The sequence below is a fragment of the Pongo pygmaeus genome, chromosome 1 (genome assembly GCF_028885625.2).
Source record: "Pongo pygmaeus isolate AG05252 chromosome 1, NHGRI_mPonPyg2-v2.0_pri, whole genome shotgun sequence".
NCBI lineage: Eukaryota > Metazoa > Chordata > Mammalia > Primates > Hominidae > Pongo > Pongo pygmaeus.
Genome location: NC_072373.2, coordinates 199,062,969 through 199,083,320, shown reverse-complemented (window position 1 = coordinate 199,083,320; position 20,352 = coordinate 199,062,969). Strand labels below are relative to the sequence as shown.

The 20,352-nt window shown below is 56.5% G+C and overlaps 1 protein-coding gene across 25 annotated transcripts in view; it reads right to left on the bottom strand.

Moving 5' to 3' along the window:
- Nucleotides 1–19,556, bottom strand: part of COL16A1 (collagen type XVI alpha 1 chain) — a 51,807-nt gene extending 32,251 nt beyond the window's left edge. For 13 of the 25 annotated variants that reach the window (XM_054465246.2, XM_063657697.1, XM_063657690.1 and 10 more), the window contains exons 1-31: nucleotides 19,019–19,329; nucleotides 17,306–17,412; nucleotides 15,221–15,295; nucleotides 14,993–15,110; nucleotides 13,655–13,778; nucleotides 13,078–13,344; nucleotides 12,392–12,472; nucleotides 12,135–12,260; nucleotides 11,260–11,313; nucleotides 10,933–10,959; nucleotides 10,358–10,393; nucleotides 9,312–9,338; nucleotides 8,260–8,346; nucleotides 7,947–7,988; nucleotides 7,778–7,822; nucleotides 7,641–7,676; nucleotides 7,195–7,257; nucleotides 6,789–6,833; nucleotides 6,608–6,703; nucleotides 6,380–6,418; nucleotides 5,710–5,754; nucleotides 5,548–5,574; nucleotides 4,922–5,032; nucleotides 4,505–4,540; nucleotides 4,231–4,266; nucleotides 4,042–4,152; nucleotides 3,647–3,682; nucleotides 1,435–1,470; nucleotides 1,282–1,326; nucleotides 830–961; nucleotides 12–47 (exon numbers count right to left, since the gene is read on the bottom strand). In XM_054465246.2, the coding sequence (XP_054321221.1) occupies nucleotides 12–47; nucleotides 830–961; nucleotides 1,282–1,326; nucleotides 1,435–1,470; nucleotides 3,647–3,682; nucleotides 4,042–4,152; nucleotides 4,231–4,266; nucleotides 4,505–4,540; nucleotides 4,922–5,032; nucleotides 5,548–5,574; nucleotides 5,710–5,754; nucleotides 6,380–6,418; nucleotides 6,608–6,703; nucleotides 6,789–6,833; nucleotides 7,195–7,257; nucleotides 7,641–7,676; nucleotides 7,778–7,822; nucleotides 7,947–7,988; nucleotides 8,260–8,346; nucleotides 9,312–9,338; nucleotides 10,358–10,393; nucleotides 10,933–10,959; nucleotides 11,260–11,313; nucleotides 12,135–12,260; nucleotides 12,392–12,472; nucleotides 13,078–13,344; nucleotides 13,655–13,778; nucleotides 14,993–15,110; nucleotides 15,221–15,295; nucleotides 17,306–17,378 (2,112 nt within the window). In that variant the 5' untranslated portion in view covers nucleotides 17,379–17,412; nucleotides 19,019–19,329. Of the gene's footprint in view, nucleotides 1–11; nucleotides 48–829; nucleotides 962–1,281; nucleotides 1,327–1,434; nucleotides 1,471–3,646; nucleotides 3,683–4,041; nucleotides 4,153–4,230; nucleotides 4,267–4,504; nucleotides 4,541–4,921; nucleotides 5,033–5,547; nucleotides 5,575–5,709; nucleotides 5,755–6,379; nucleotides 6,419–6,607; nucleotides 6,704–6,788; nucleotides 6,834–7,194; nucleotides 7,258–7,640; nucleotides 7,677–7,777; nucleotides 7,823–7,946; nucleotides 7,989–8,259; nucleotides 8,347–9,311; nucleotides 9,339–10,274; nucleotides 10,394–10,932; nucleotides 10,960–11,259; nucleotides 11,314–12,134; nucleotides 12,261–12,391; nucleotides 12,473–13,077; nucleotides 13,345–13,654; nucleotides 13,779–14,992; nucleotides 15,111–15,220; nucleotides 15,296–17,305; nucleotides 17,413–19,018 lie in introns of those variants that run through there. The other 12 variants (XM_063657709.1, XM_063657733.1, XM_063657741.1 and 9 more) reach the window with 6 other exon arrangements.
- Between the last annotated feature and the right edge of the window lie 796 nt (nucleotides 19,557–20,352).

The window sequence follows — 20,352 nt, the reverse complement described above, 5'->3', positions numbered from 1 at the left end:
GGCCCTCTCACCTTCTGCCCCTTCAGTCCACGCTCTCCAGCCTTGCCCTGAAGAGAAAGCATTTCCAGCACCCGCTCACTCATACCGGCCACCCCGAAGTGCCTAGCACCACATCAGGCCGGGGCATACAACAGTAAACAAACAAACAAAATCTCCGCTTTCGTGCTAGTGAAGCAATCTTGCCCAGGTGCAGAGGAGAGATTTGTGCCAGACTCCTTGCCTGGGTGACATGGGCAAATTAGCTCATCTATCTCCATACCTCAGTTTCTTCAGCTGTCAAATGGGGATGATAAAAATAGTATAGGCTTCTGCCCTGTAGGGATCCTGTGAGGTTAGACAAGCTAATATGTCGTGTGCAGCAGTGCCTGGCACATAGTGTCCACTGCGGCAGTGCTGGCCGTTACTATGAAAGCAGTAATAGTGATAATAACCACAGTGGTAACTGCCATTTCCCCAGTGCCCATGGTGTGCCGCTAAGCACTTCACACACGCCCTTACTAGGCTTTACTCTGTGCAGAAAACAGAGGTGGAGAGAAGGTGACTTGCTCAAGTCAAAGACTTAGTAAGAGGCAAAGCTAAGATTGGAACCCAGGTCTCTCTGGTCCTAGGATGGCGCTCTTTCTGCCCACTCTGCCATACTCTGTCCCAGGATAAAAGGCAGAGACCTGTGAGGACAGCTCCTGCTGGAGACAGAGGCTCTGACTCCGCCACACCCTCCCCACTACCCCCAACTGCCCAGGGAGTCAAGAGACCCAGGCAGGACCCCTCCCCTCTCCTTAGCCCCACGTGCATCCCCCGTCCAGAGGCCCCTGTCTATATCCCACCTCACCTGTTTTCCTGGCAAGCCAAAGCCTGGAGGCCCAGGTTCCCCCTTCTCTCCAGATGGGCCAGGCAAGGCCACCACACGGATATCCCCATCCTGAAGGTTGGACAGGGCCGGGCACGGCTCACAGGGCTCCCCCTGCCAAGCAAGGACATTGAGTTAGGGGGTCCCCCAGGCCCTAGCGCACTTGAGCCAGGTTTGGAATCTAGGGCTGGGGAATGTCACTGGGTCTGACACTGCACCTCTGCTGGGTGAGGGGTTATCTTAGGAAAGATGAAGGGAGAACAAGAAAGAAACAAAGGTGGAGCTGAGTCATCAGGGGTCTCCGTGCCTTGCTAAGGAGTCAGACTCTGCCTGACAGACAGCAAGGAGCCCCAGAGGGTTTGAAGTCGAGCAAGACGAGTGTCTATCTAGGAAGCTCACCCAGGCTGCAGCACGGAGAAGGTCCCCAGACTCACCTTCACCCCTTTGATGCCTGCTGGCCCCACTGGTCCTGGTGGCCCCTGCATGTTAAGACGCTACAGGTAATGCCCAGCATCTGCCAGGGCCATGCCTATCAGCCCCTCCCACCTTGTCCTCTCCCAAGCTGTTGCCATCCAAAACATACTTACTGGACTGCCAGCTGGCCCTGCCTCCCCGAAGTTACCCTGAGAGAAAGCACAGAACCCATGATTAAAGAGGGGATGGAGTCTAGGTGCTAGAGCAATCCCAAACCCAAAACCGTAAAAGCAGCCCCTTCAGATGTCCAGACTACCCTCTCATGTCCAGAGAGGAAGAGGGCTTTCTCCAAAGTCCCCAAGGGAGTCTGTGACCAGCCAGGGGCTAGAAGCCCTATTTCCGCCCCCAGCCTCACTTCATGGAATCCAGCCCACCCTCAGCCCTGGCTCAGCACACAAAAATCATGAATGCATTTCTCCAGCAGCCTTTCATTGGACACCTTTACACGCGGAGCACTGGGCTCAGGCACTGGGTAGACAGCAGTGAGCAGCACAAACAGCAATGCCTGTTGAGCTTGCACACGCAGAACTTTCTAAATCATCATTTTAAACAGTGGTGAGTACTATGAAGGAAGTCAACAAGGTGATGAGACAGAGTAAGTGGAGGTGGTCAGAGAGGTGTTAACCCTGATTATCACCAGAAGAATGAGAATAAGGTCATCCAATGAAAGAATAGGGGGAGGGTAGAGAGGAAAAACATTCTGGATGCTTCCAGTGGGAACCACAAGTACAAAATCTGACAGGTGGGAGTAGTCCGGACATATTCCATAATGGAAAGAAGATCTGCATGGCTGAAGCACAGTAAACCCGAAGAGAAGGGGAAGAAGCGGATGAATTTGGGAATGATGAGGGCTGAGGCATCCGGGGTTCTGTGAGATACAGCGGAGCTATGTTAGAAAGTAAGTCACAGAGGGACTCTAAGGAGGGAAATACTGATTCTTCTACAAAGCCACATTAAACTACTGGGTGAAGGCCGGGCACGATGGCTCACACCTGTAATCCCAGCACTTTGGGAGGCCAAGGAGGGTAGATCGCTTGAAGTCAGGAATTTGAGACCAGCCTGGCCAACATGGCAAAACCCTGTCTCTACTAAAACGGCAAAAATTAGCTGAGTGTGGTGGTGCATGCCTGCAATCCCAGCTAATTGGGAGGCTGAGGCAGGAGAATCGCTTGAACCTGGGAGGTGGAGGTTGCAGTGAGCAGAGATCATGCCACTGCACTCCAGCCTGGGCAACAGAGTGAGACTCAGTCTCAAAAAACAAAAAAACAAAAACACACACACACACACACGAAAAACTACCAGGTGAAAACCGGACTGCTGCAGGGCTACAGTGGCCATGGGCAGGCCAGAGGAGGTTCCACCATGCAGGAGAGAGGCCATGCGGATGCAGATTACCATGGCAGTGGTGAGCGTGGAAAGAAGTGGAGGGGGTGAGAGAGCCGTCATGGGCAGAACTGCCAGGACTCGCTGGAGGGCTAGAGGGAGCGGGCAGCGTCAGGAGTGAAGGACCTGAGGACGACCGCAAGGCTGGGCTTTGAGGGGCTGGCTGTGAGCTGATGACTGAGATGGGGAAGCTGGGAAGAGGCGGCAGGCGGGGTGGGGGTGCAAAGACCCCACATGTGATGTGACATGTGGGCTTCCCCTGTTAGGGTTGAGTCTGCACACATACTTCAGTGTTTCTCACACTCGAGCACTCGTACACCCACAGAATTTGGGTAACATTTGGGTAACACCGCATTAGTAGTTCAAGCCTGCCATTTGTCTCCAATGCAATCATAAATAGCTACGTTAACACAGGCACTGAAATTGAGTGACCCACAGGCGTAGTGAAGATTACAGTCTCTGGAGCCAGGCTTCCTGGGCTCAATCCCAGCTCTGCATCCAATCACCTGTGTGACTTTGGGCAATTTACTTGGCCTTTCTGTGCTTCCGTTTCCTCATCTGTGAATGGGAATAATGGAGCACATACCCCATAAACTCTGGGAGGACAAAACAAGTGAATATACTTACAAGATTTGGAATAGTGCCCGGCACATAATAAGCAATAAAGAAGTGTTACATATTATAAATATTATAAGGTAATCTTGAATGTGCCTAATAGTTTTAGAATATCATCACACCTACACTAAGGAATTCTCTTACAGAACATGAGGGCTCTCAGAAATAAATTCTTTGACTCAAGTCTGCAAAACACTAGTAAATTAATTTCACTGTGAATTTACCGTCTGAATCTCTTGTTTATATTACCCTTATTCCCCGCCCGCACCGCTCCTCCCCTGCCTGCCAAGAAACTCCAGTGTCCCTGACATCTAACCCAGGTCTCACCTTCTCTCCTTTCAGCCCTGGCACCCCAGCTCTCCCCTGAAAAACAACCAAGACAGAGTCTCAGCATCTCCCCACTCCCACCTCTCCAAGGCTCCCCGGGTCCCAGTGTCCAACCAGAAACAGAAAGGTAAGATAGGAATTATGTCCTTCAGGTAGCTGGACAGTTTCTTCAGTTAGACAACTGAAGCTAGAGGTGCTAAGAGGAAGTTCCAGGGCAAGGAGCCTGGGGCAGCACAGGGACGGAGGGAGGAACCAGGAGACAGGCCCGGGACACCTGCCTCTTCCCCTCCCTCCTGATCCCTGCCCTGAGACTTGGGATCTGAAAAACCAGGGAGATCATCAGTATGGCAAGGATGGGCTGAACCGGGCTGCGCTGGGAGAAAGCAGTCACTCACCGGAAGGCCAGGCAGACCAAAGCCAGGGGAGCCCACATCTCCACTGGCCCCTGTGGAGGACACAAGATGCTGGGCCCCTACAACTGAGCTGCAGGACAAGCAGGGCTCCCCCTGGGGAAAGAAGAGGAAGGATCAGAAATGCTCCCAGGTAGGCAGAGGAGGGCAGCCAGGAGAGCAGGGTTCCCTCACCTTCTCTCCTTTGATGCCTTGGATGCCAGGGTGTCCCTGCAGGGTAAAAAGGTTTGTGGGCTGAGGCAGGGCACGATGGGGCACCCCCAAACTCCCTGGCAATATGCAAGGACAGCAATGTCACACACGCAAACCGTCCAAACACCTAGGGGTCCCATGAGGTCCAAGGCCAGCACCCCAGAGGCAGGGTTCATCAACCCACATAACAAGCAGGAGCATGGCGGGGGGAATGACGCCAGGTTAAGCTACCCCAGTGGAAAGTTCCTGCACGTACCCGATCGCCTTTTTGTCTGACAGCTCCCAGGTGCTCCTGAAAGAGGGGGTCTGTGAGAGAGGGGGCTGACCCAGTCCTGTTCACTCCTTTCCTCCACCCCCAAAACATACCCAATCCTAGGACACAGCCTCACTCACAGTAAGGGTGGGCTCCAGCCCAGCTTGCCCAAAAGGCATCCTAGAGTCTCCTGGAAAGCCCTGGGAGGTTGCCATGGAGACCGGAGGTGGCACTCTAGCCCAGCCCTGAGTTCTATGGTTCAGACCCCTTACCACTGTAAGAGCCTAGACTCTCTGCCCATAATCTCTCTGTAGCTACAAGAAGTACCCAGCCCCTCTGCCCAATTCCTCTCTATGATCATGCCCCCAGGTTTCTTTGTGTGTTGGGGGAGGTCCCTCAGTGGTCACCCTGGGCACTCACCCTGGCTGGTACAGGATCACCAGGCTCCCCTTTGGGCCCTGGCTTTCCAGGAAGTCCAACAAAGTTCTGGAACCCTTCAGGCAGTGTTGGGCACACCTCACAGGGATCACCCTAGCAGAAGGGAGAGGCAATATGTGGACAGGGTGGGACTGAGACCCCGGGGAAGGCAAGGGGCCTCTTGCACATACCAGCCCTAGACATTGGGTCTGCCAGAGCGCCACCCCCAACATCAAAGTGGACAGCAGGAATGCCGCTGGGGCTTCCTGTTCAACTGACTCATTCATTCACCACAAGATTCCAGGGTGGCACAAAACTACATCCTCGCCGTAAGCCTTAAAACATGACTGTGCCCCACTGACAGACATGGAAACTTGGGCTAAGAGAGAAGCTAATTGATTCGGCACATTCATAACCATGTGTGTGGTGGAGGCAGAGTTTGAACCCAGCTCACCCCCAAGCCAGGTTCTTTATGTACTCATTGCATATGGACATCAGCGGAAGAACGGGTGGGGGTCCCCTGAGGAAGGTCCAGCACCCCTAGGCCTAGGGCCCTTGATGCTCACTGTCATTTGCAGAGACGGGGTCCCATTCCCACCCCGATCTGGGCAGCCAGGCCTGGGACTCACCTTCTCTCCCTTCACACCAGGCTTCCCCTGTTAGAAAAGAGGCAATGGGCATCAGTGCCAGGGCAGAGGGCTGGTGTGCCAACTGAGGGCCCGAGGACCTAGCCCCTCCCTCCAGAGGCCTTGGAAGAGCCGACCCTCCCCCACTGGATTGGGGTCACTCACAGGTTTCCCACCAGGGCCTTCCTTTCCTGGGATCCCAGAGCTGCCCTGTGGTCAGAAGAAAGGATAAGGGGGGAGCCTCCTGGCCAATGAGACTGGGTGCTTTCCCCCTTCCCCACCCGTGCCCCTCTGTGATGGCAGAACAATCTTTGCCAAATCTCTTGTCGCCATTTGTTCCATTCAGTCGGCTCCTGTTGCCTGCCCTCCATGTCTAACCCAAGCCATTCTAGGTTTCAAAGGAAGGGAGAAAATGAAGCCTCTGTGTGCCCCTTCACTGGTGCACAGGTTAGGAGGTGATCCGCGTGACCCCAGCCAGGGGAACCACAGCAGTCACAGACAGAAATTTCCAGAGCTTTCTGCACATCCAGGCACAAGGCTCTAAAATGAGCTTGGGCCCTCCAGCAAAGTCCACTTTGGTCTTTACAACACTTAGGCCTGCCCATCCCTATACCTGGAACACAGGCCAAGGTTCCCACCTCGATGAGCACTGGGATGGGGACAGGACACTCCCCGCCAAGGGGCCTGGCCAAGCCGAGCCCAGCCTCCTCCTCCAAAGGCCCGGCCTCCTCCCTGGGACTTGCTTCCCCTGTGGGAAGCTGCCCCAGCCCCTTCTCTTCTCTCCTCCTGTCAAGCATGGAGCTCCCCACGTGACCACACTCCTACCTATGCTTACCTTGTCTCCCTTAGGGCCTGATGGGCCACCTGGATCCCCCTGAGGGCAGAAACAGAGTCAGGTGGAAGTTTCCAGGGACCTCTCGCTACAGCGAGATCTTCTACCCTCACCCTCTCCTCCAGCCAGGACCCCTGGGACAGAGCCTTATCTTCCCCCCTTCAGTGCCTGGCCAGGGTGGGAGAGGGGTCTCTGAGAAAAGCACAGCAGGAGAAGCAAGGGGATACTCACTGGGGTCCCAGGCAGTCCTATCCCAGGGGGTCCAGGGAGGCCAGGGGGCCCAGGCTCTCCTGCCAGCCCCTCAGGCCCAACAAAGCCAGGGTCTCCCTGGCACAGACATAAGGTGGGCATCAGAGAGCTGCCACCCCAGCCCTGCCACCCCATCTCCACCCCACAAACATCCACAACTCACCTTCTGCCCTTTGGGCCCAATGACACAGATCTCTCCTGGCCGGCCCTGTGGGGGGATAAGGGGGAGGGTGTACAAACAGCCCTGAGGCCTGGCACCGCCCCACTGGGAGAGGTGAATGTCCACCTGTCCCACCCTCCCTGCCCCTCCCCCAAACCAGAGCCCACCCTGGTGCCCTGAGGTCAGCACATGTCAACCTTACGGTGTTAGAGGTTTGGGGCTCTGAGGCTGGGAGTGAGGGGGCCTGGGCTCAGGTCCTTTTCTGTCCCCTTCTTGCTGTGCCTCCTGGGGCACAGCCCCTCCCCACCCTGTCTGAGCAAGGGGAGGGGGCTGGATTCCGAAGGTTAAATCCCAGCATTCTCAGACCCCGTGCTGCGGGTTGTGGTGGGGAAGGGTCCCAGGCACCTACGTCCCGGCCTGGCTTTCCCGGCAAGCCCTTGATGCCTCCGTCGCCCTTCTCGCCTTTCTGGCCCTGGGGAAGGAAGAAGCAGAGTGACCAGGATGAGGGAAGGGCCTGGGACAGCTGGGCAGCTCCATCTGGGGGAGGGACAACTGCCTTCTAGACCCCTGGTCTCTGTCTCCCCTGAGGGTGAATGGCTTCAATCACCACGGGAGGGTAGACAACAGGAAGAACTTCCAGACCAGCCAAGCCACTCACTGGGGGAATCTGTGGCATTTCCCTCCAGGTCGGCTGTGTATTTGGATGAGGCAGGATGACTGGGTGGGGAGGGAGGGTCCTGCCAGCTCTGTGCCCACTGACACCCTCTCCTCAGAGAACCCCGACTCCTCCTTCCTCATGGCTGTAGAGCCTGCAGACCTCCCTGGAACCCGCCCCTCCAAATTCAGGTTTGTTACCTTCTCGCCTGTTGAGCCTGGGAGTCCTGAGGGTCCCTGAGATGAGGAGGGGAGACAAAGGAAGGGAGGGGAGGAAGGGAGGGTAAGGCTGGGCCCTGGACCCACCACCCCTGCCCTATCCCTGGTCCCACACTCACCAGAGCTCCTGACTCCCCCTTCTCTCCCTTTGGGCCTTCTGCACACTGAACAGGGGAACACGGTGTTGAGGGGGGCAGAGGGTCACCTGATGGGCTGCCAAGCACACAGCCCCTCCCTGGGGGCTGGCCCCATATTGGCCCTGAAGCAGGCATCACCTCCAAGTCTTACCTGAAGCGGGGCATCCGGGGAGATTCGAACACAGTCATTGCCCTGGAGGTAGGGAACAAGGAATCAGAGGTGGGAACTCCTGGGGAAGTCCCCTAGATGTGTTGGCCTGGGAACTCCATAGTCCTAAGTATCCCTAGAAAAGGGGGGCTTCCGCACCCGAACCCCTAGAAAGACCCTGGCCCTCACCCCCCTCCCGTGATCTGGGCCAAGCTGCAGGCTTTCTGCTGGGATGACGGGATGATGGCTCACCTCCCACCTCACCCCAGGGCACAGCTGGCAAAGGTCCTGCCACGGGCAGGGCTGGGACACTTACCCGTGCTCCCTTCTCTCCCTTGGAGCCTGCTGGACCAGGCAGGCCGCGCTCACCTTTCCCTCCCTGAGAGTGAAACCAGAATGGAAGCTAGGACCAGAGGGGGCACATGGGAGCCTCGAGAAAGCTCTCCCCACCTCTGGCCCCCTCCACCCATCCCCCCACACATGGGTACGCAAATACGCACACATGTGAGCAGTGTCCTGCCCCGCGCCTCCCCCCACCACACACAAGCATATGGATTCCACATCCGTTCATCCACATGCCCTCCCACCCCAAGATGCTATATTTGGCAAATCTACAGTCTCAAGCAGGGGGGTATCCCATCCCCCACACCCGTACCCAAGCACATCAGCTCACACACAGCACAGCTGGAGGCATATGGACACACACACGCACGGTGGCAGAAACCCATGCTGGCTGAGTGTCAGGCTGCCTGACTTCAAATCCTGTACTTGCTAGCATGTCACTCAGAGCAGGTCATGCCGCCTTTCTGAGCCTCAGTTTCTTCATCAATAAAACGGTATTGACGAGCACACACAAGCACAACTCACAGTTGCATAGCTTCCCTCCCCATCACTCACAAGCTCTGTGGCCTCATTAGGCCCACAGGTATATGAGTTCAACTCCAGCCTTCGTGTGCCACACATATGCAAACATGTGTCCCAGAGATGCATGTAGCCACACCCACACATAATCATTCTAACACACCCAGTCAGACACATGTGGGCACAGCTGGGCCTCAGTTTCCCCTGAAGTAAAATGATAGCACCCACCCTGCAGGCCGAGTATTGAGAGGGTTCAAAAGGGTAACGAGTGTGCACAGGTGTGGCCTAGGGCCTGGTGCACAGAAGGGCCTCAGAAAAGGGCAGCTCTTAGCATCTTTGTACACACACAATCCCCTGCTTTCTCTACCATGCATACACTTAATCACCCTACACACATACAGGCTCAGGTGGCCCTGATATAAACACACAGCCACAGGGTCACATGCTGTGGGAATGGCTGGGGCTGCCAAAGAGGATGGGAATGTCCTGTTCTCCATTAGGACTCACCTTGGGGCCAGAGGGAGCAAGTGTGACCTGAGGGGACAGAGGAGAGGGCATCACACTTCCGGTAGAGAGAGAAAACCAAGGGCCCAGAGAAGTCAAGCAATTTAGACAGGGTCACACAGCATGGTAGCAGGACCAACAGCCCGTATCCCAGCCCCTGCTCTGCCTCCCAGGCAAACTAGCGAGCCGACTCCATTTCCTCAGCCTGTAACATTTGCAGAGGGTCTAACCTACCTCCTCTAAACTGCCTGGGGCTTTGGTTAGCTCCGCCTCCCAGTTGCTGGGATAACATGGCTGCTTGGTTTCCATGGTAACCTCTGCACATCTGGGGACCATCAGCCTTACCAGATTTGGTGGGGGACTGGATTGAAAGAGGCAGCAGGGAGCAGAGGAGGTACTCCCGATATATCCCCCAAAGTCAGGGGGCTTATAGCTGAGGGGAGCTGGGGTTGTGCCCTTGGTGGACCAATGTGGCAGGTCAACTCAGAACGTTAGGCCGCAGAAAAATGGTGACTCATGCTGCCTATGGAAGAGGCACAGTTGGGTGCCAGCTGGCCTCACTCTGAGCCCCTCTCCTTGCCCTTCTGGACCCCCAGAGGAAGGCTGGACCAGGGCCAGCTAGAAAGGGATAGCAGACCCCGAACCAACGCTGTGGGAGCCCTTGCCGCGCTGAGCCAGCTCTTCCCCTTCTCTAGGCCTCCAGGAGAATGAAGGAAGCCTCCACCAGAGCAAGGGAAGAACTTGTGGGGAGTGCAAATCTGCGATCAGCAACCAAGGCCCTGGTCCTGCTGGCCACCATCCCATGCCCATGCCCTGAACCCGAACACACTGCAGATAACAAGACAGGTCACAGGCTTTCTTCCACACAGCCCTGGCTTGGTGGGGATGGCAGTGGGGGTTAATCCCGGCTCTGGGATTTGGGCAGGGAGCGAGTGTGAAAGTGTACAAAGACCCCCTTGTCCTCACCCAGGAGGCTGCCAAGCCAGCTCTAGGCAACGTCCACTCCCGGCTCTTGCCCGCTCCACCCTGCACACCCTCCATTCACTCACATTGCTGTCCTGGGTACCATGGACACAGGGCGGACACTGAAAGGGAAGAGCAGGCCAAGAGGTCAATTCTGAGCCCCTGGGGTGAGCCCTCCCCACCTCCATCACCACCAGGCCCACAGAACATCACACATGTCTTGAGTGGAATCTGAGGGGAGCCTGAAGATAGGAATCCTATAAAACAAGCCTCACCCCTCATTTCCCACCCTCCCAGCCCCACAGCCGTTTTTCAGATGGGGAAACTGAAGCCCAGAGAGGAATAGCAATACGCCCCAGGTCACACAGCGTGCTGGGCCAGAGTACGGCCCAGAATCCAAGGGCACCGTGGCTGAAGGCTGGGCTCTCCCCATGATGCCCGTGGCCATTTGCTGCCAACTCAGCAGGAGTGTCCTCCAGGGCTACCTACCCCCCAACCCAACGAGAGGCAGTGGACAGACAGGGCCCAGCATCAGGCTCTCAAGGAATGCCAGGAGCTGTGTAGTCAGCCAGCACCCCTATGCTGAGGACCCATGCCCAAAGCCTGGTCCAAAGAGTTCATGCTGGCACCTCCCCTGCTGCCAGTCCACTGGGAGGCTTACCTCATCGACTGCTGTCTCCCGATGGACCTGAGGAAAGGGTGGGGGGCGTGGGAATGGGCAGGGAGCTCAGGGGGCTGAGCACTGTTTCCAACACCTCTACCCCCAAACCAACAGGAGTGGGCACTCAAGAGAGTGCCAGGCACTGCGTCTGTCTCACCCCCATCCGTCCTTCTTGATCAGAGCTGGCACCTACATGTCCTAAGCTCTGTCCAGGAGGTGGGAAAGGCGGGAGGAGAGTGGGAGTGGAGCACCTTATCCCTGGGGTTTACAGGGGCACAGAGGGCAGACTGAGGGCAGATGGGTTCCTCCCCCCACCCCCACCTCTACCTTTGCTCCCCTTTCTGCCTTCTGGCTGATTCTTCCCGTCAGCTGGGCATCCACCTGGGCAGACAGAGCAAAGAGAAACCCTTGAGGAGGGGGAAGTTCTGGGGCCCAGGCTGGAAAGGGGCACCCAGGCAGGGGGCATGGGCCCCAGGTATCCCTTCAGCCTGGCATCTGGCACCTCCTGAGGCATCAAGGGCCTGCTCAGGCCCCTGTGGCTGCCCCAACAGGTCCCCCTCCTTCCCCCCCACCCACCCATGTGATGTCAGAGCCAACAAGACCATGCATCAATGGGATCCTGTGTTCCTGCAGCCCAAGGCTGGGCAGGATGCCTGGGCGGGCAGGGAGAGTGCCCAGCCAGGGGGTGGGGCTAAGGGAGGAACCAGGCTTCCATGCCACCTCTAAAGAACCTGACAGTGGGCAGGACAGCTGGCCATGGTGCTGGGTGTAAAATCAGTCTGGCGCTGGCTGGCGCTGGGCCCAGGAGAGTGAGCCATCCCCGGGGGGAAGCAGTATGACCTGACCTCTGATCCCAGGTATCTCTGTCCTGGAGAAACTGCTTTTGAGGGACAAGCCTGGTCCTGCCCTCATCAGAAGAGTCTGGATGGCATCCGTAAGGGTCTAGGCAGTGCCAGAGCTAGATGGTACCACTCTCAACACCCATAGGTAGGTGGGCACAAGGCCACCCAGTGGTGGTCAGTGGGCTGTCTCTGCCTCCCTGAATCTTATAGGGGTGGTGTACAAATAGGGAGGGCTTCCAGTGCCCCTCCTGCTCTGGGCCCATGGCCAACTGACCCTGGTGGCAGACGTCAGTCAGCTCAGGGGAGGGGTATCTCACTTGTGCCTGCCTGTGCTGGCATTCACCTGTCCTGCCCACCCACCTGGCTGTTTTGAGGCTCCTCCAGGCAGAAGCAGCGGGTGTAGACCTTGCCTTCAGACTGTGGATTGATCTCAATGAGCTCATTGCTCTGGGTGTCCCGGCGGGCCTTGGAGGTCTCTGGGGGGCACTGTTTGGTGGAAGAGCGGAGCTAGGGTCAGTACAGGAGGAGACTCCTCCTAAGACCTCCAGGCATCACCTTCCAGACCCTCATCTCCAGCACAGTGTGTCCCTGGGCAGCCCAAGGGCCGGGCCACTCACTCCTGCTGGTAAAATCTCACAGCAGCCCTCCTCCAGCACGAGCTCCGGGTCACAGTAGATGTGCACCTGCTGAAGGTCAAACTGCAGGGGACACACACATCAATTTCACTTCATTTTATCAAATAGCTCTGTGTCCTGGCCCCCCAGGAGGCACAGAGATGTCTCTGCCCCAGGATGTGACCTCAGGGTGTTTCCAGTCTGGCCTGGGAGACATCAAAAATAGAGCTGTCACCAAAGGCAGAACAAAACTGCGCACACAGGAACGAGGGAGAGGAGGCCCAGAGGAACAAAAGAGGAGGAGGTTCCATTCATGCTGGGCTTTGAAGGGCTGGTAGCTACTCAGCGGATGAGTGTGCAAGGAAAGGCATGCCACGTGGAGGTGACAGTGTAGGCAAAGGCACGGCAGTGTGAAAGCACTAGGTGAGCTGGATGGCTAGGATGGAATTGATCAGAGCAGAGCTGCACGGAGAGATGTAAAGGAAGACGGTGCTGCAGACACTTATAAGGACCAGATCATGAAGGGCCTTGAATGCCGGGTGAATATGTTTAGGCTGCATTTGGAGGGCAACAGGAAAGCAGGGGAAGATTCTAAGCAGGAGAAGGACTTGTTCCGATACAGATTCCAGGAAGCCCACTCAGGTTCCCAGAAGGCAGGAACAGAGGTCAGGGCCTGACCTAGCACTCACCGAGACAGGCTTGCCCTGCTCAGCATCCAAGCCTAGAAATACATGGCCCACAGGCCTCATGGGTCGCCGGGGCCCCAGAGGCTGGGAGGAGGCTGAGCTGCAGTCCACGTGCACAGAGGCCACACGTCCAGCCACACTCAGCATCAGCTTGTGCCAACGCAAGTCGAAGAGCTGGGGCACTGGGAAGATGCAGGACACAAAGTCGCCATCCTGGCCCTGGGCCCTGAGCTCCAGGGTCCGCTCTTGGCTGTTGACTTCCAGGGACACCTGGGTAGAATTTGGAAAGGGAAAGGACAGAGATTCAGAGCTCCAGAGTCACAGCACGGGCACGTTCAGGGACCTTGAACTCATTTCACAGGAGGGGAACTGAGGCCCAGAAAGAGACGAAAGCTGGCTGGGGTCAAGGAGCTATACATCCTGAAAGAATGAGGTAGGTACTGGTGGGCTGGGGGCAGGCTTCAGGGTAGGCACAGGATAGAGCAGGGAGACCCCAGAAATCACAAGCCGGGATGAAAGTTGGGCTGGACTGGTACTACCCAAAGCCCTAAGAGGCAATCAGGGCACAGGGGAGGTTCACCTGTGGATACCCATTTGCATCGGTCACTTGAAACAGATACCACGTCTTCTGGTGGGTGTGTTTCTTCAGCAGTAGTGTCAGCACCAGGGCAAACTCCTCCGGGAGACCCCGAGGGAATACTCGTCTGGAGATGGAGCAGGGAAGCTGAGGCTCCAATGAGGACCCATTTGCTGCCCACCCTGGGCCCTCAGGACTGCTGAGCCTACCCAAGACATCCACAGGCGCACATCTTCCATCATATACATTCATTCACTCTCCACACCTTTACTGAGTGCGTTCTGTGAGCTAGGTGCGGGTCTGGCTGCTGGGAATAACAGTGGTGAAGGCCGGGTGCGGTGGCTCATGCCTGTAATCCCAGCACTTTGGGAGGCCACGGCGGGCAGATCACCTGAGGCCAGGAGTTGGAGACCAGCCTGGGCAACATGGTGAAACACCGTCTCTACTAAAAATACGAGAATTCGCCAGGTGTGGTGGCAGGTGCCTGTAATCCCAGCTACTCGGGAGGCTGAGGCAGGAGAATTGCTTGAACCCAGGAGGTGGAGGTTGCGGTGAGCCAAGATCACACCACTGCACTCCAGCCTGGGCAACAGAGCAAGACTTGGTCTCAAAACAAACAAACAAACAAACAACAACAAAAAAAAATCCCACATACACAGTGGTGAAAATACAGAGGCAGTGCCTGCCTTCACGGAGCCTTCAAGTCTGATGGGGGCAGGGAGGCCATGAGCAAAGAATCCCCAGAATGACTATTTCGCTATCTCATTGCAATTTGAATAAGTGCTTCCAATGAACCCAGAATACCCTGGGTGAATAACTGGACCTAGGGTGGAAGGAGAGATGCTGAAAAAAAGATGGAAAGGGTTCAGCATGACTAGGCAGCAAGAGATAAAAAAGAGCCTTTTGAGAGCTGAGGTTGAAGAGGCAAGCAGGGGCCAGACCAGAGCTTGTGGGAATTTGGACTTCACACACGTGGGTGCACACACTCACACGCATGTGCGTGCACACACACACACATGCACACATGCACTCATGCACACACGCACATGACTCTTGCCAGGTTCCCGCCCGCATCCTCTGTTCTCACAGTGCCCATAGGATGCAGACCTGTTCCCACCCACTGCTGGCCAGAGACAGAGGAAAGACAGACAGTAGGTCTGCCAGGTACCACCTCTCAGCCCACCCTGCAAGCCCAGGGGTGGAGACCAGGTTGACTCCTGGCAGGGGGTGGGATGAAATGACCCACAGAGAGGCCCCTGGGCTTAAGCCCCACATCTGGAGTTGCTGAGGAGCGTGACTGAGGTCAGTGTTGATTCTCAGTGGTCACATGGATGCGTTTACCGCGTGGGCTGGGTCACGGGGGCCGCCCCCAGGCGCAGGATGAGAGGCCCCTTGGGGTTGCGGATCTTCTTGATGGCAGACGTCTTCATGAGGCTGAGTCGGTGGATGAGGTTGAAGCCTTTGGGGGAGACATCAGGTGAAGAGCTCAGCTGAGCAGGTGGAGAGGGGTACAGATCACTCCCAGAGGAAGGTCGCGGGGACAGCGCGATGAGATGGTTGGGTGCTCACCAGTCACGTTGGCTGGCAGGCTACTGCTGTGTTCCAATTTGAGTCCTTCCTGCTGTGAAGGTGGGCATTGTGTACCTAGAAGAGAAGGGGCAGGAGGGCATTAGGTGCACTCAGGCCAAGATTGCTGCACAGCTAGACGCTTGGGGAACCTGGGAGGGAGCAAGTTTATAGTCCTCACTCTGGACCATCAGCTAGATCCTGCCTTCACCACCTGCCTTCTGACCTTGGCTCCCCAGGAAGCCTGGAGGCCCCCAACCCAGCAGACAGTTGGGAAGACTGAGGTCCAGAGACTGAGGCCCAGGCCAAGGTCACTAAGTGAGCCAACAACAGAGCAGGCCCAGAACTCCAGGAACCCAAATCTCCCAACACTCCAAGTCGGGAGCTAGGCCAGCAAGGGAAAGAATATACGAAGCTCTAGGTGGCTCTCGAGCACAGATGGAGTGGGGAGCTGTGTATTTACACATGTGCCCCCTCCATGACATACACCCAGGTGGGGGGCAGAAGAGCTCTTCAGGGGTAAGGAAATGTCAGAATCATCCACACTATGTGTTATGTACAATTATATGTGCATGTCTGTACATGTGGGAGTTGTAGGTGCCCATGCCACGAGGGATGACATGTGCAGCTGGCACACGTGTTCTTAGCAATAGGAACTTCCTACATCCAAATCAGACAAGCAGGCCAGACACAAGTAGGAGCCAACACAATGAATATTTACCTGAATAACCACCTTGTGAAACAGTGAGAAGAGACTGAGGGTCTGAGGGGACCACAAGCTCAAGGGTACCACCAGGGCCTTGGAGCTCCAGGAAGGGCATATTAATGGGTAAGGGCTCCCAGAGAAGGAGATAGTTTAATTCAGGTTTCCACAGCCCTGAAAGAACAGGTAGGCAGCCATGGGCCTCTCTCGCCCTGGGGCTGACTGAGCGGAAGTATTGGGGGAGGTGCTACAACAGGAAAGACAGAGGCCAGAATCAAAAAGGCCTTCTCATCAATGCAGAGGGATAGGTGGGAGAAGACGGTGAAGACAGCTCCTAGAAGCTGGCCTTGCACTCCCTGGCTAGACTGGCTGGAAGAAGGAATCCTGGGGCCCTGGGGCCCGGTCCCGATGACCCCATTGGACTCTCCCTCCCCCAGGTCTGGTCAGAAAGACCATCACTGTCTTCAGCATCACAGCAGCAATGGGTGACTCACCCCTTGGCAATGGGCCCAGATTCTTTACAGATGTTGAAATTCTCTGCCCCATCCCCCCCCCCCCCAGAGGACCCAGTGAGGGAGAGGAGAGCAAAGCTCACGCACACACAAGCAGAAACACATATGTGCACAAACAAGGGGCAGGCGGCCACACTCACCCCGGGTCCACAATCCCTTTCACCTCAGCTTCTTGGTTTTGCTGCTTTTCCTAGCTGGATTTGGGTCCTAGGAGTTCTGTTCCTGCTTGGCTAGGCAGCTGAGCTACTGAGCCCAGAGGGCACCCAGCAAGGCCAGGCAAGTTGCCCGGTCAACTTCCCCTGGCTTTGGGCCCTGGAAAGCTGCACCCTCTGTCTCATCCACAGTCTGGGCCTCGGGGCGGGCCTTTTATTAGAGATTCAGGGCCAGCCGGGGAGGAGGAGAAGCACGTGAGCTAGAGGGATGGAGGAGTCTCCACCATGAAAAGGATCAGCGGGACTTGGGGTTCTCTGGGGAGGCGGCGTCCTTCTGCAGGGAGAGCTCACTGCCTGTTCCTCCCCACCCCACTGGTCCTACCAGCAATGTGTCCACAGGATTGGCTTACGTATTGGGGTGGGGGGTTGTTCTCTTACACACAGAGACACAGGAATACATACAAATGCACAGAGCCAGTCTGAGAGACACAGAGATGCTCAGAGATGTAAACATACAAAGACACACGCACACACACTCTCCAGCTCACCACACACAGGCTCAAGGGTGCCAACACCTCAGACCACCCTGAGTCCAGCCCCTAGACTCTGCTGTAACTGCCCACACGACCACACATACATGGTCACATATGTGCAAGGACCCCAGCACCCCAGGAAACCAGTTGCAGGCCTGTGATACTCTGACTCTCCTGTGTCATCTCACCTGTATTTGCCCCATGGCTGAAGGTAGCCCAAAGACCGAGCAGCCACAGGCCAGGAGCCCAGGATACCCACATCCTGGTCCAAAGAGGTCGACTACAGCCACAGCACCTGAAAACCACAGAGACCGGGAAGGTGGATTTCTGAGTTCACACAGCACAACTCCACACGTGGGCAAGTCATGGCCAGCCTGTGGGGCCCAGGCACTGGTATTGGGGTGGCAGGAGGTCTGGCCAGGCATCAGTCTCTCTCAGAGGCCCAACCACAGGTCTTGGGCTAGGATTTGAGCAGAGGCGATATTCAAAATATTTAACCACCGGTATGGCATGGATACCAGCTTTCAGGCAAAGCAGAAAGCTGCCTACTGCACTGAAATAGTGTCCAGGCAGCATCTGGCTGTGCCAGTAGATACTTGCTGGATTGAGGAGAGGTCTAGAAGGTCTTAGAAGGCCAGAGAAGTTGGAATAGTGATGAGGGCTTAAAGAAGAGGCTATTCTTCAAGACACATGGAAGTATTTCAATAGTCTAACACCTTGCGCACTGTCCTGGTATATACACCAGCCTGATACCTTATTAGCTGCACCCAGCTCAGCCCAGGAAGCCCTGCCAGGCACCCACAGGGTCAGGGGCTGGTGACTGGGCTGAGATTGTGGGCCACAGGCTTCCACGGGGCTGTGTGGCGGGCCAAGGAAGCTTTCCCCATAGGTACAGTGGGCAGGAGAGCAGGTCTCTAGGGCTCAGGGCCTCCTTGCCAGCCCCCGCCCCCCAGCTGATGGATGCTCGTCTTTTAGTTTTATTAAACCCTGATGGATGGGCCCAGATAAATCGATGCAGGCTCAGCAAGTGGCCAGCAGAGCCATACATCATCTGGCCTCCCCCAGGACAGGCAGCTCACGTGCACAAACAGAGCCACGCATGTGTCAGCACAGCACACGCAGATGCACAGGTACATGTACATAAGGACACATATGTGGTACCAGTGTACATACAAAGCTATCTGCACACAGGCATGCTCACAGAAACATATGCTTGCTGATATACCCAGACACACCAGCTTGCATATACCCACATGCACACAGCCAGCCTATGACCACCCCTCCTGTAGGTCTTCCTGTTGGGAAGTTCTAATGCAAGTCTGACTGCATTCCTTCCAATTCTAATGGAATCCAATTTTCCTTCCCTCAATCATGGATAGGAAATGAAAACAGAAAGGACCCCTTACCCCAATATACTTGGAGATAGGACTCCAGCCCCCTTCTCCCTGGGACAGAACTGTGCCCCCAGCCTATTCATCCCCCATCCTAGTGATATACACATCCCAGCTCTCAAACCCTATCCTGTTCTTCCTCCTGCCAGCCAATAGAAGGGCTGCCAGCTGTGGCGCCGTGTGGGTGCATGTGGAGGCGTGAGGATGGATGTGATCCTGTCCCCTTCCGGCTCCTAGTCTCTGGTCGCCACTCCTCAGGCTCCAGCCAGAGTGAAGGGCTGCAAGGACAGAGCCAGAGAAGCTTCCAAGGAGACGGCTCACCCCAACACAGAGGCATAGGTTTGGGCGCAGGGAGTCAGAACCAGGATGGAGTTTAGAGCTCATCTCGCTCTAGAGAAGATGACCAAGGCCCAGAGAGGGAATGCCGCTTTCCCCAGGTCACACAGCAAGTCTGGCAGAAAGGGCCTCTCAGCCCAGAGCCCTGAGGCCACCCACTGTATCCCCACTTACCAGTGGCCGGGGATCCCCCCACCTCACTGAGCAGTCCAGGCAGCAGCAGGAGGAAGCAGAGCCCAGGTTCCTCAGGTCCGCTGGGGGTTCTCCATCTCTCTGTGACGGTCGCGGGTCCACAGCTTCCTGGCGCTCGAGCTCTCCCGGCTGTCTGCTGCCCGGCGCACGCCTGCCGGGGACTGCCGGCCACTCCGGGTGGGGGAAGAGAGGCGGTTCCAGGGGGCTGGGGGCCTGCCAGGGACACTAATGGAACACAGCTGGACCGGCCCGCCAGGGAGGAGGAGGAGGAGGGCCTAGAGGGGGCTCCAGCGGCAGCAGAGGCGGCTGGACTGCGGGGTGCACAGCCCCGCCCCGGGTCTGGCCGAGCTCCCAGGCCCGCCCCTCCTGCCTCACCGCCAGGTGAGCGAGCCTCGAGCTAGGCGGGCCCTGCGTGCCCAGAGCTGCCCTGGAAGGGGGCTCCTGCGGGCCCTTTAAGAGCCAGGCCTGGAGTTTGAAGTGCCCCCCCTTTCCGTGTCCCTGGCTGGGCCCCCAGAAGGCTGCGGGGGAGGGGGGGGCGGGGAGGGGACAGGGGTGGAGGGAGAAGAGTAGAGACCCTCCTCCCAAGTGCGTGGCACCCATGATGTGGCTGCCGCCCAAGCCTCGGTGGTCAGCTTTTTCCAGTTCCTCTGCCTAACATTCCCAGTCAGTCTGTCCCTAGGTCTGTCTGTCCTGGGAGGAGGAGGGTGGGAACCACCTCCCTCCCCCGTGCTAAATTAACCCCCTCTGCTCTGGCTTGACTCCCAGAGAAGTGAGACTGAGGGAGTCCCCTTATTCCTCCTTATTCCATGAGGTTGGAAGGGCTCAAATCCCTGGCCCCTGCTCTGGCTTTGAGGTTCCAAATGTGCTGTGTAACCATACTCCGTTTTCTCATCTGGAAGATGGGATCGTGAGAGTATATGCCTCATAGACCTTTGCTGTAAGCAGGAAATGGGCCAAAGGCTGTAAGCGCTTAGCACACGGTCTGGCACATAAGAGGAGCTCAGTAAATATTTGCTGCTATTATCGTTATTACTGCGATCCCTGGCAGGGGACGGGACTGGATTTCAAGCCTTTACACCAGCACTGGGGAGGGACCTGCTTTATATTCACTGTCCAAGGACGCAAGAGGAATTGAGCTGGGCTGAAAGATTGGAGCTCTGAGGAGGAAGGAGCTGGTAATGTTTCCAGTTCTGTCCAGAGGCAGGGCCGTTGACCAAGGTGAACCCCCCACCAAGGGTCTCCTCCCCCTGTAGACCGAAAGCAAATTTATTGGCACCAAGGCTGAGGATCCACAAAGTAGGTTCAAGAGGCCATGA